Source organism: Rhinolophus sinicus, chromosome 1 (genome assembly GCF_057876585.1).
Source record: "Rhinolophus sinicus isolate RSI-liver-muscle chromosome 1, RSI-T2T, whole genome shotgun sequence".
Lineage (NCBI taxonomy): Eukaryota > Metazoa > Chordata > Mammalia > Chiroptera > Rhinolophidae > Rhinolophus > Rhinolophus sinicus.
In genome coordinates this window covers 47196310-47210406 of record NC_142501.1, presented here as the reverse complement: position 1 = coordinate 47210406, position 14097 = coordinate 47196310, and the positions used below count along the sequence as shown (strand labels likewise).

The 14097-nt window shown below is 38.2% G+C and overlaps 1 protein-coding gene across 2 annotated transcripts in view; it reads left to right on the top strand.

Moving 5' to 3' along the window:
• Positions 1-137: 137 nt before the first annotated feature.
• Positions 138-14097, top strand: part of GXYLT1 (glucoside xylosyltransferase 1) — a 40720-nt gene continuing 26760 nt past the window's right edge. The window contains exons 1-2 of one of the 2 annotated variants that reach the window (XM_019748442.3): positions 138-464; positions 8587-8682. In XM_019748442.3, coding sequence (XP_019604001.1) covers positions 244-464; positions 8587-8682 — 317 coding nt within the window. In that variant the 5' untranslated portion in view covers positions 138-243. The remainder of the gene's footprint in view (positions 465-8586; positions 8683-14097) is intronic. The other variant, XM_019748443.3, reaches the window with a different exon arrangement.

The window sequence follows — 14097 nt, the reverse complement described above, 5'->3', positions numbered from 1 at the left end:
CGGGGAGGGGCCCGCGGCGGCGGAGGCGGTGTCCACGCTTCGGGGCGGGTTGTCGGCGCGCTCGCGGAGGTGGAGGGCGGGCAGGCGGGCGGGCAGGCGGGCGGGCGCGAGGCCGCGGTGGAGGAGGAACTTGTTGCGCCCGCGGCTGCGCGGTGCCGCTCCCTCGGTTCCAGTTCGCCCGGGCGGGCGCGGCGGCGGCGGCGGCGGCGGCGGCGGCGGCGGCGGAGGTGCGGGGCCGGCGCGATGCGGCGCTACCTGCGCATCGTGGTGCTGTGCCTGGCCTGCGGCTTCTGCTCGCTCCTCTACGCCTTCAGCCAGCTCGCCGTGTCCCTGGAAGAAGGAGCGGGCGGAGGTGGCGGGAAGCCGCAGGCCAAAGCGGCTTCCTGGCTCGCGGGCGGTGGACGCGGCGCAGCGAGAGGGGCGGGCAACCCGGGCTCCACAGCGCATCCCGGCGGGTCGGACAGGTACGGGCCGTTTCCCGTGGGGTCGGGGCGGGGGGCTTAGTGGGCGCGGGGACGCGGGGCCCGGCCTGGCCCGGGCTGCTCGCCGATCTGTCCCGCGCCTCCTGCCGCCGGGCCCGCGCCTCCCGCCTCTTTGCCGCTGTCTCAGACCCCCTTTCACTCTTTTCCCTCCTTCCCCTCAACCCCAGAGGTGAGCCCAGCGTCGCTCCAGCCGGAGAGCACCCCACGCTTTTGTGTTTCTCCCTGACCCTTTGCTTATGCGCTCTTTAAAGCAGAAGAAATTAATTTTCAACTTTTAATTGACAGTTGATTTTTAAAAGGGATTCTTTGAAAATAAGAGGTGCCCACAAAAGCCTTCTTGCTGTCTGACTAGTGGGAATTCCGTCTTGTTTCCATGGAGTTCAAGCTGAGATATTTAAACATCAGGCTGGCGCCCTAGTTCAATTTTTTTACCCCTCCTGAATGCGGCGTCTGTGTGTTAACGCTTAAGTTTGTCGTTATTAGTCGATTCGTTAAATCTGAACAGAGCATTTTGCAGATTGTGAATTTTTCTTTTGGAATCAGCAAGAAAAATGAGCGATACTTGACACGCTCAACGTCTTTCGTGAGATAGGATGGAGGAATCCTTTAAAAATTAGCATAATGACTTAAGTGGATTTTCACAAATCACTGCCAGAGTTGGAATCAGCTTGAGATTTAAATGGAGAAAAGAATGCAACGCATTATGAATGCTTAACAAACTCTGAGCGTTTCCACTTCCTTGGAAATAGTCTCATCTTTTTGTGGACATCTCTCTGGGAACGATCTACAGTACTCCCTTAGGAAAGAGAGAGGAAAGGCTGCCTTGATATCGAAAGTATTATATGTTGGTCGCAGGGTGTGCAGTTGACGGTCATTCCCAAAATGAAAGGGGGTCGTTTGGGCAGAGGAGCAGCATGAAAATACTGGATTGTCATGTTTTTATTACCCTTTGATTTGGTTACAGTCTGGCAAATTCCTAGGATATCAGGACTCTATTCATAAAAGCAGACTATTTCCAGAGCCAGGTTTGACAACTCTCATTTATCGTCCTGGGAGAGGCAGTGACTGCCTGAGCTGGAAGACCTGGGTGAGCTTTGAAAAATGCTCATGAAAAGCAATTCATGGTCTGTTATGTTATAGTGAAGCGTTGAAAATTATGGAAAAGAAATTGTTATTGTATTGGCTAGAATTGTAAGGAAGTAACATGTTAATCAAAATACTGAATGAAATTGAACTATGATATTAGCATTTCAGTTTGATAGAGTAATATGTTTAGTGCTTTGTCTCACATACTTATACTTTATTTTGTGACAGATTTTTATAAATTGTATTTGCTGGACCAGTTTTTAACAAAATGATTTTTTTTTTTTGAAATTTGGAAAATAAGCACTTCCATTTTAATAGATATTTTAAGAGCTATTACTGAAATCGTAAGTTTGATGTGTCAGAGTAGAGTCAACTGTAAAGCTGTATATTACAGGTCGTCTGAACAGCATAACCCCTCGTTTCAATGGGGCATACATCTAAGTTAAAACTAAAGCTGTATCAGTCTTGGTAAAAATGTGAAGTACATTTCACCACATGTGTAGGTATAAGGAGAAGTTTGGGCAGAGGAGCAACATGGAAAAGCTGGATTGTCACGTTTTTACTCTACAATTTGATTAAAGTCGGGAGAATACCTAAGACATCAGGATTCTTAATTTTAGATATTGTGTGTGACATCTTTTTAGATTTCTCATAGAGGTCAGGTAACTTCTTTAGCTACAGTGGGATATGGAGTAGGTGTCCTTAATCTCTGTTCTTGTGTATAATTTATTTGGCCAAGCAAGTTTCATTGGACCAGAATTAAAAACTATCCTTTGATTACTCCCCAAGTGCTCTTTCTATAAAGCTACTGGGATAAGAATCTAGCTTGTAGTGTTTCATCAGTGGTGAATGGGGCTGTGAGTCAAGCAACAGCTTCCCTTTTTTTGGTAGGATTTGATTGTCATTACATTCTTACTTTTTTTGAAGCCATCTTACCTGAAAGATTAAGACTGTTATTTCCCTTTTTCATTTAACACATGGGATCTAGGGTTATATTCAGCAGGTTCCATTGGTCATAACTTATAGCAAGTATTCATTGCACAGCATTCCATGACAAAATACTTGGAAAGATTCTCCTAAGTTCTCAAAGTAAAAACTAAAATGATAGTAACAATTTGTCAGTGAACTCTATTATTAATTAGTGCATTCTGTTTAAATACATTATTTTGGTAATTAGAAAATGTACAGGTCTTAGAGTCAGACAGCCTGTGTTCTCATTCTGGCTCTGCTGTGAAACCTTGACCACTTCTCTGCTTCAATTTCTCACCTGTAAAATGTAGATAATAATTGATGTGTAATAGAATTCTTAGTTGTCAGTGATCAAAATCCACTAAAACTGACTTAAGCAAACCAGATTTTTATAAGCTTATATGAAAAGAACAATATTAAAGAAAAAATGCCCAGTTATTTCCAGAGACCTCAAGGACTAGGGACTTTCTCATTCTCTTCCACTGTAGATGGGCTTTGCTCATGGGGTCTTTCCTCCCCTCGCAGTGTTTCTTTTCTAATCTCAAATAGAAAAGGGCACTCATTAGACTTGCTTGCAGCACGTGTCCATCTGTGGACCCGTCAGTGTTGCCTGGGATGGGGGCCTCTGATTCTCTGGGTCTGTGCCTCCTACACATACATCCCTGTGGTGGAGAGAATAACGTGATTGATGTTGGAGACCTGTGGTGCCGCAAAGGAGGGGAAATGCCAGGTAGGCACTGGATCTTCCACACACAGAGACTCTCTTAAGCTGTTCAGTATGCACAGACTCTATTAAAGTGTTCAATCTAAAGCAGTTCTTATTACCAGCATCAGTATTTCTGCAGAAGGAGTTATGCCATTTTGTGACTTGAGCTACTCAGGGTGATTAATTTCTCACATTTCACTGATGAATCTTGGTCTTATCAAGATCTCATCTGATGGTGGCTCTATAGCATGTTGGTTGTGCGGAATTAAGAAACACTTAGCATTTCAGTGATACCATTTCTGGACTGGCCATGTCCTTCGTGGGATCAATTTTCATACAGGGAGGTCGTCACCTCATGCGCCTTTTCAGATCTGGTTAGGCCACTGAGTTATCCTTTATATTGGGTCCTGTGAACACTAGTAGGATACACGGAGAATTTAGAGTGGAAAGAGGAAGGGTTTTGGAGACACAGACTTCAGCTTTGTCACTTACTGTCTGTGTTCACCATGAACATATTTCCGTATCAGTTAGAGGTAAGAGTACTTAGGATATTGAGTTGTTTGTGAGAACTGAAATGATATAGCACATATAGATTACTTAGTGTGGTGCCTGGCACGATAAAATTGAAGCTAATGTGGTGATGATTTTGATCATTTAAATTTTGAGCAATTTTTTTTTTTTTGGTTCCAATTTCTGACTTTCGGGTAAAGATCTTCGCTTGGGTCCCAGTCTCAACCTGCTAAACCTGAATGTCTGGCACTGGGGTCTAGGAATCTATATTTTAGATGTGTGCTCCAGGGTATTGTTATAAAACCAAAGATTGAGTACCACTGATTTAGCTGAGAATGACCACTATTTGTTCTTAGTAGAGAAATGTTTCCTCCTCTTTGCAGTTATTTTTGAAGAAGAGAGGAGTTTTGGCAGTAAACAGTAAAGAAAGGTTAAATTACTTACTAAAGTCATTTTAATCTCTGCTTTGTTCATGCAAAGACTTCTTATATAAAAACAATATTTTTGTTCATTGAAAATCATACTTAACATAGTTATAAAGTGCTTAGCACAAGCCTGACTAATAATTAATTAACTAAAATAATATTGTTCTATGCTTTTGGAGGGGAAAGAAAAATAAGGAGTACTTTTGATTTAGAAATCCTATTTTGAAACAGTAAGATTATTATCTATGTGTCTTACAGGTCAATAGTACTTCCCTCTACATGTTGACTTGCATTTTTTTCAGTGTGTATACTGTGTGAAGTTTAAAATTTTTGTGTATTCAGATAGGCAGTTTCTTTCTTTATTGTTTTTGCTTTCTTCACACATAGAAAAACTTTATGCCAGAGGGTCCCCCCCCACCCCACTTTTTTTACATTTAAATTTTTCATCATTTTTTTTGTTGTTATTTTTGGGGGGAAGTGGGGGAGGGTTGTACAGTGTGATGCCAACTTATTTTTGAAATGGTTAGATAATTGTTCAGTGCCATTTGTATGTAAGCAGTCCTTTCCCCACCTCCTGAGTATTCATAAAATTGGAGCTTTAAGAAAAAGAAGTGAAGACGTGACAGAGCTAGAAAGTCAGTTGTCTGGAGACAGTTTTTGGTTGAAAATGAGTGACCCAGGCACTGATCTTCAAATAAAGGCAATTGTCAGTGTCATGGGCATGGCCTCCCTTACGGGGGCTGTGGGCATCTCTGTTTCTCTGGCGCAGTCACCGCAGGTGTCCTGCCTCGCAGTTGCCCTGTTGGCTTGCAGCACTCAGGCTTCCACATTCTTACACTGGATCTGCCCAGACTTATCCCTGACTGTCAGTTGTGCACAGTTTTCACGAAAGCCTCTTGACTGTTGTGGACATTTTGATATGAAAAATACCTTGTCAGTTTAATTTAAAAGTATAAAAGACCTTATGTTATCAAATTTAAGTCTACTCTAAGTTTGAGAACTGTTATTGTGGTGAGCATTATTATGTTAAATGCTCACTTTAATCCAGAGCATGAAATGTCTCAAATTTTGAAATATTTTTCAAGTACGTACTGACATTGTGGGGAATTTTTTGGCCAGGTTTTTTTTGTTCGTTTGTTTGTTTTTACTTTTTACTTTTGAAATAAATATAAGGTCATAGGAAGTTGCAGAGATAGTCTATGTTCACTGTTTCCCTTGGTGGTAAAATCTTACATGAGCTTAGTGCAATACCACCATATCTGGAATAACATATATATATATATTATATATTATATATGTATATATATCACATATTATATATGTTATACTATATATTATATATGTATATATTATAATATATAATATATGTATATATAATATGTATATAATATATCATAATATATAGTATATATTATATATGTATATATAATAATATATATTATATATGTATATACATATACATATATATGTATCAATATAGTTAGTGCACTATTATAACCCCAGAAATTGACATTGTGTATAATCCACAGGTCAGTTTTCAGATACCATCAGTTTTACATGTACTCGTGTACATGTGTAGTTTTATGCAATTTTTCACATATGTAGTTTCGTGTAACCACCCTGCAATCAGGATACAGAACTGTTTATCTCCACAAAGATCCTTTGTGCTACCCCTGATCAATTTGCTCATAGACAAACCACCTAGAGCTAGAAACATTCAGTCATACCAGATTTGAGGACGAGCCACAGTAAAGTTTTATTTCAATTAGATACACAGTGAAAAAACTGCATGTATGGACTTCACTGACTTTGGATGTCACTGTTTACTGAAGACATACCATTTACTCAGCTTCCAGTTTTTCCCCATTGAAAGTATTTAGTAGAGTTAACTCTTTGAATGTTGTACGATCTAATATTCCATTTCCAATAGTTCTAAGGAATAAAAGCAAAAGCAACTAATAACCAGAATTTGGAAAACTACCTTTACTTCTCTAGTATTTTTAAGTTTTATTTTCTTTTCCGGCCTGAAAGTATGAGTGTTATCTGTCTCCAGATTAGTTGCTTTCCCTAATTTATTGCTTGTAGCAACAGTTACTGGTATGTAATGAGTTTCTACTGTATAACTTGATCTTTAAAACCAATTTTTTGTAAGTGAGAGAGAATGTAATTTGGGAGATAAGAAACTTGAAATAAATTATGCCACCTCTTGCCAGCAGTACCTCAGTGTTTTATGATTTTTTTTTAAATAGCTAGCAGCCTGTGTAGTCACTAGTGCTTATGTTTTGTATTTCCATTAAAGAAAGACAGAAAGAAAAACATCCCTTCTATAAACATGTTTTCTGACATTAGATTATGGTCAAGAAACTTACCTAAAACTTGACTTTTTCCCTGTAGTTCCATCTGCATTAGTCACTCCACAGTGATTACATGATCTAGCAATTCCACTGGTGGCTGTATCCTCAAGAGAATTGGAAACATGTCCATAGAAAAATTGTGCATGAATATTCATAGAAGCATTATATATTAATAGCCCCAAACTGGAAAACAATTCAAATGCCTATCTTCTGATGAATGGATAAACAAAATGTGTATATCATCCATAAAATGGAATGTTATTTGGCCATAAAAAGGAATGCAGTGTACTAATAAATGCGACAGTGGATGAACCTTGAAAATATGCTGAGTGAAAAGTCAGATTCAAAAAGCTGCATATTATATGTTTCCATTTATGTGAAATTCTTATAATAGGCACATCTATGGAGACAAAATAGATTTGTGGTTGCTTAGGGCTGGGACTTGAGGAGTGCACGTTGAGGCAGAAAATGACATTATTACATAATTTCAAGCAATAACTTTTACAGAAAAATTTAATTAGGGAGTCATTTTCTTTGAGACTTTATTTTCCATTTCCATTTGGTACTGTTGTAAGGTTTGACGGGGAGATGGAATAACCAGATTAGTTATTTCCTTTTTGGAACAAAGGTATGCTGTAGAGTTGATTATAAATAAATTGTGGATTTGTTGAAAGAAAGTGGTAATAATGTCTGTATCTGAAAGATAGTGATACCTGTTTGAACTGGTTTGTTGTGAGGCTTAAATGGATGTGAAAGCACTTAAATCTGAAAAGAACTCTGTTAGTTGTTACCACCACCACTGAACCTGTCTATAGTATGAAATGCCAAACTTAAAAAATACGTAAGCCTGGGAGGGGATAAACATAAATTTCCTGATCAAGTAGTGTGTTTTACTAGTCTGCCTACAGTTTATTTTTCTGATTTATCAACCTTTTAAATTAAGATATGTAACATTTTACCCTGTGCTTAAAAATAGTCTCCCTTTAAAAGGCAACAAAATTACTATGTAACTTTTTCCCATTGGTTTTAAAATGGTAACTTTGTAGTTTATTATGCAGTAGTACACAGAATTACCTCTGCAGCATTTTAAAAACCACCAGTGCCCGAACCGGTTCTCAGAGGTTCTGATGTAGTAGGCCTGGTGTGGGGCATTGACATTTGTGAGAGGTATGATCAGAGCTCTTTGCAAATCTGAAATTTCATAGACCTTTCCTTGTAGAACAGTAACTTATAATTGAATCCATAGTGAGAACAAAGCTACATGATGATGGGACATGAGGTGACCTGGTTTAGTACCTGATCCTGCCTTCATACGTGCTTACTTTATTACCCAGGCCTCCACTGTAGTGAATTTCAAACTAGGCTCTTGTTTGAAAAGGAATAACAAATGAAAAACATACATTTTATAATGTGAGGCGTGGTTTTGTTTTTGTTCCAACCTGCAATCAAAGAAGAAAGAACACACTTAATCCTCCATTTTAGCTTGTGTAATACAGTGAAACTGAGATAATGAAACTGAACCATGAATATCGGTATTATTTTTCAATTTAAAACACCATACAGGTGTTTTTGAGGATTAATTTGAAAACATTTAAAGATCCTCTCTTCCTTTTCCACCAGCATTCATGGCATTTTAATTTCGCTTCAGGATAAGCAAATATTTTGTTTGGCTGAAGTGGATTTTATCTAGTGCCCATGTAATAGGACTATCTGTGTAGTCCGTGAAGGAAAATTTTAGATGTATTCCCTTACTTTTTGTGTTCTTAGGAGGGGCTTTTAGTATATTAGGACCGTTTCTGACTAGAAAATGGGTTTCCAGTCTGTAGTATATATTCTACCCAAAGGTTTTAAAGTTCTATTTAAAATAATGATACCCAAAGTAAGAGAGAGATCAGTTTCCAAAAATTCTCATTACCATAGCAATATTGAATTTGCAAAATTGGATTTTCAGTTTTGGTGTTGTAAAATAGAATAGTAAGTTATATTATTTAGTAAGTTCTTTGTTTTAAACTGAAATACTCACAGAGGACTTTATTTCTGTCTTACTCTGTTAGGTGTAAAGATTTCTTCTCTCTGTGTTACTGGAATCCCTATTGGATGCTGCCCTCTGATGTTTGTGGAATGAACTGCTTTTGGGAAGCGACTTTTAGGTAGGCACTTAATATTTAATTGGTAGATCAGAGTAGGTAAGATTAGATAGTAGATAATAAATTTTTGACTGTAATAGGATAAAAAAATGTTTCTCTTCCAATAATTTAATATTATCATACATGTAAATAATTCATTTTCTGATCGGATTTTCTATTCCTTTTTTCCTACCTTGTAGTTGTTATCTATACTATATGTAATTACACTATATGTAATTTTTCACATACACTGCATATAAAATACTATTTTTTTAGATGTTATTATGATAAACCATTGTTCTTAGGAGGATTTCTCATCTAATTTAGGTAACAAGTGATAAAATAATAAACAGGTGTTAAGGATAGACTTCCACTGACAGTTGCAGCCATATATACAACGTTAATTTAATTTAAAGCTGGTATACTGAAAATACATTCTGTAGGTGGATGGGAACAACTGGGGAAGGATTATGTTGGTTATTAACAGAGAGATTGCGTATTGGGAGGATAAAGATAAGTGTTTAACGCAGGAGCAAATGCGATGGCATTGTTTATTGACCTTTTGAGTTACTGAATAGTTTGGCTTTGTTCACTTCTCTGGATAAGGATTGGCTGACCTCTCAGGTCCCTTCCTGCTCTAACCTGCAGTGAAAGAAACAAGCATTGATAAGAATGTGATATCAGACTATCTCACTGAGACAGTGGCAGGGGAGGATGAGGCAGTAGCCTGCAATGTCCATCCTAAGAGTAAAAATAGCTATTCTTGGAGTGTCATCTACTTTTAGTGTGTCTTTGTGATTCATTTAAGTTTAAATTCTACTCATTCAATTTCCCAGGCACAGTGCTGGGTGCTAAGAACCAGACTCCGAGTCTGGTTAACGAGGCTCCATCCTTCTGGGGTTTCACACTAATAAACCTGAGATTATAATAGAGTGTGACATATTGTAGCTATGACGATGGGAGAAACAGGTGAGTCATCAGGTGGGATCATCTGAAGGTATCTGGGGCAGCTTCCTGGAGAGAGCAAGTACCCGACGAACAGGAAATTAGCCAGGCTCAAGGATAGGAGGTGAAGTATTCTACCTGGAGAAATCTGCATTCTTAATATATATTAGTAGCATATATTTTAAAATTCTTGTATTTCCAATATATTATGCATTCCATGAATAACTGGGAGGGAATAGTTGAAATCAGATGTGCTAATTATATCTTTTAGCTATGGAAAAGATTGAGGGATTGAAATTATAACGTGGATCAGTCAAATCAGATTATTCAGACTTAAAAATAATCTAACTCCTTTTAAAGTCTTACACTTCAGTTTGTTCATAATTTTGGAGAATCGGGGCTCAGTATTTTTCATTCTTCCAAAAGTTTACTAGTAAATAGAGTATTGACAAGCACCGCTTTGCTATTTCCAGCCTTGTGACATACATCTACTCACTCTAGAAGCTGGGTAAGCTTGAAAACTTTCGTATACTCTGATTTATACAACCCAGACGCTTTTGTAAGTTACGGCGTCTTCCCTCCTCCTCTATGGCCAGGGTTAGTTAGCCTAGGGGAGCTGACCTCGTGTGAATCCTGGAGCCTCTGCTTATTACTCCTTTTGTTTTGGCTTCTCCAACTCATCACTTTCCTAATGCTCCCAAATCTTCCCTGGAAGGAAATGATGTGGATAAATACATAATGTACACCTTGGTGCTTGTTGTTCTCCTAAATTTGAGATTTTAAAAGTTAGACTTCTCTGCTATACTACACTCTCAACTTGTAATCTTGAATCCAGAGTATATACCTGCGATCATTTTATTTTTCAGAACTTAGGATCCCTCACATTTACTCACTTTGTTCAGCCGTGCAGCCAAGCCACAATGCCATGCAATTGCCATGGCATTCTCACCCTCCATTTCAGTATTTACTCTTAAGTAATGCCTCATTTTGCCTGACTCGGAGAGCTTGTCTGCTTACCTCCTTACTTCAAAGAAGTAAAATTTCTTTGAAAGTCCCTTTTACTGCCACCTTAGCTCTCACATTTTGCCTGGCATCAGTGGGCACTTAGCTGGCACAGTGTTCTTCCCAGCTTTCCCAACTTGAATTCTTTATATAATTGTATTTTGATCGAAGCTTACCTGGGGGGATTATTTCCTCCCAATTAATTTATTGTGCAATGAACATAAAATAACATAAAAAAGAAAAATTTTGTCAACACCTATCCACAGCGTTTTCATGGTTGATGTATATATGCTGTTAGTAATTGTATCTGCACTGAGGCATCTACTTGTCACAATGCTCACACCTCTTCAGTCTCTTCTGTCCTTGAAACAAAACCAAACACAAGATTCCGATGGCAGCTTGCTTTCAACCCTTTATCCTTCAAGCATTCTTGTTTACTCTGTTTCTTTTCACAAGCAGACTTCTTGTAAGAGTGTCTACTGGCTTTATTTCCTTACACAAACCAACAGACCAGCCCTTCACACCTCACCCCACTATGGGCAGCGCCTGCCATGACTAAAAACCCTAGCTCTCGTTGAAGTCACCTCTGACCTCTGACTTGTTCTTGGGCACTGGTTGCCACTTCCTCTTTCTTCCAATTCTGTCAGTCTCTGGCTCTGGAGACCAGTGTCTCTTAGCTCTTTGATCTCTCTGCTCCTGGACTCCTTTCACTGTTCCTAACTTCTAAACATTGACATTCCTCAGGACTCTGCTTTTTTCTCTCTCCGTTGAGGATAACTGATCGCTCCAATCCAGAGCTCTTTTCTTTGCTCCAGAACTGTATTTCCAGCTGCATGTTGGTCATTTTTACCTTGCTGATTCAGGTGCCTCAGACACTCTCGTTCAAACCTAAATTCATGGTCTAGCTCCTCACACTTTCCCTTGTTTGTATCTTGGTTTATGACTGACTTTCCACATGTCAGTCCTCAGTGACTCTTCTGACTGGTTTCCTGTCACTGGCGCTCCTGACCACCGCTTCCTTCCTGTTTCCTTAACTACCGAGCTCATCACGTCTTATCCAGCTAGTGTGAGCTCCCTTCCCTAACCCCTGCTCCTCCCTTCTCTGTATCCTCTGTCTTGTTGTTGCACCGACCTGATCTAGTGTGGTTTTGAATCTTTATCTACTGCTAGACTGTTGACTTTGTAGATGGATACCACGCGACCTTCATCATATAAGCCCTATGCCTAGCAAGGTGCTTGGCAACCAGCAAGCAACTAATGATTTTCCCCAGCACTTTCAGACTAAGTTAAATGTTTGTGTCGTAAGCTTCCTTAGCAATCTTGATTTTTTTTTTTTCTGTTTAAACAATTACTATGACTTCTGATGAAATCTCTTCCAAATCTGTCTTTTCACAATAAGCTGTCAATTGTGTGAGGTCAAGATTGTGGCTTTCTTGCTTATCCGTGGTGTCTACCATATGAAAGGTCCAGTACTCATTAAAAAGAAGTAATTATACCATTACATTATATTCTAAAAATTATACAGATTTAAGCCTGCACCACCATTGTGTAAATGTACTGGTATCACCGTAACCTTAGTATTACCGGGGCTTATAGTTTTGCCACTTATTTGGGTGAAATGATGATTTATATTTTGTTGATAATTTGTTGGATATGTTTTCATATGTGTTTAGCTTTTTTTCTGCATTGATATTTTGCCTATTGGTTTTTTAGTGCTTATTTTATGAACTCTTAGAAATACATGTTCTGGTTTTGCCATTGATTACAAATATTTTCCTAATTTGTTTCACTTTTAATTTTAGTTATCTTTCCATTATACAATCTCTTAATGTTAGTATTATTATAAATATTCTGTTTTTATATATTAGTTTTTCTGTTAATATGGTTTGAGCTTTTAAAATATTTCATCTTTCTCTTTATGGTGAGAATTGATTTTCGGTTCATGGAGTCTATGGTTATAGGTAAATTTAATGTTACCTGTCTTCTGTTGGGTGGTCACATGCTAGTTTTAAGAGATATATTTTTACAGATTATTTTAAATTATATTTTAGTAGTTAATACTTATATTTAATATAGAATTTTTAGATTTTCTTTTATATGCTTTCATAACATCCTGAAGAGTTTTTTAAATATTGCATTGTGTTTCAAAAGTGATTTAAATACAACTCTTTAAAGTAGTTTTGTCTAGTATGATAATTCAGCACAACTCTTTTTTAGTAGTAAGAGGAAAAACATTTTTTTAACATATACATTAAGGAAACGATCATTAGTGTTTCTGTAGATAGTTTTGTATTTTGTTCAACTACAAGTTTTTAAAGATAAGTTCATGGCAGTTATTTTTAGTTTGGAGAAATTGTTATCAGAAATTTAATATGTTTAGTTTGATTTTACAAGGTGTGATCGGAAAATACGGTGAATGTTTAAATTAAAACATAGGTCTGTGGAAAATAGGTTTGACTTTAAAATGTCCTTCTGGATAACATTTCTTTAAACCTACAGGGACTTTTATCTTATTCACACTGTAATTAAAATACAGCACATTTTTACAGAGCCTGACAAGATTATGCCATTCAGTTGTGACCAAAATTACTTGAATGGCTACTTTCCTGTGACTTTGTAGAAGGTTTTAGTTATCCCTTCCTGTAGTGTAGAAGCTTACTTTAGATTTCTTCCAGTTGCAATTATTTCCTGTCCTTGGGGGTCTAGGGACAGGCTGGTGGGCAGAAACATCTTAATGAATGTTTCCTCCTGTCAGTTTAGATGGCGTCTGTACTGTACATAATGCTTTTGCTAAGAAGAGACACATAACAGAAAAGCAAATGCTCTGTAGGTGACAATAGTCCTTCCATAGAAATTGGTGGAAGGAGTGATGGCGGTGTGACTAAAACAAGTCTTGCTAAAATGCCTGGGAGGTGGAGTCCCTGGGAGTCATTTTAGAAATTTTTTTTTTCTTGAAGAACATTTGCCTTATTTTTCTTAAGAAGGTTTATTATACTTCTTGTCTCCATATATAGAGAATTCTATGCATGACTGTTACGGCCTACTTTTAAAATCTCTTGGCTTTTAGCTTTGGGGCAGGATGTAGTTATAGCCATGTAAACAACCTGAGCCCATTATAGATCCTCAAGTCTTGGTTCTTTAATGAGGGATTTTATACCATCGTGAGAAGTAGGATCTGGAGGCATTTACTACAAAGACAAGATAATTTAGAGCTCTGTGAAACTGCTGTGTGTCCTCACTGCCTTTTCTTTTACTTGTGCCATTGTAAATTCCACTGCTTTGAGGTGAACTGGGTTCTCAACCCCTTGTTATCGGTATAGAAAACATAGATGTGTAGTCTTCCCTCTGATAGGATTTTCCTGTTCTAAACTGAAGGGCTCAAACAGAAAAGAGGGGAATGGACAGAGGGTACAGACAAGGGAGAAGGTACTGCTTCTTTCTAATTGCTGTCAGTGGAAAAGAACAGAGCTTTAAAAAAGACCCCAGCTTATG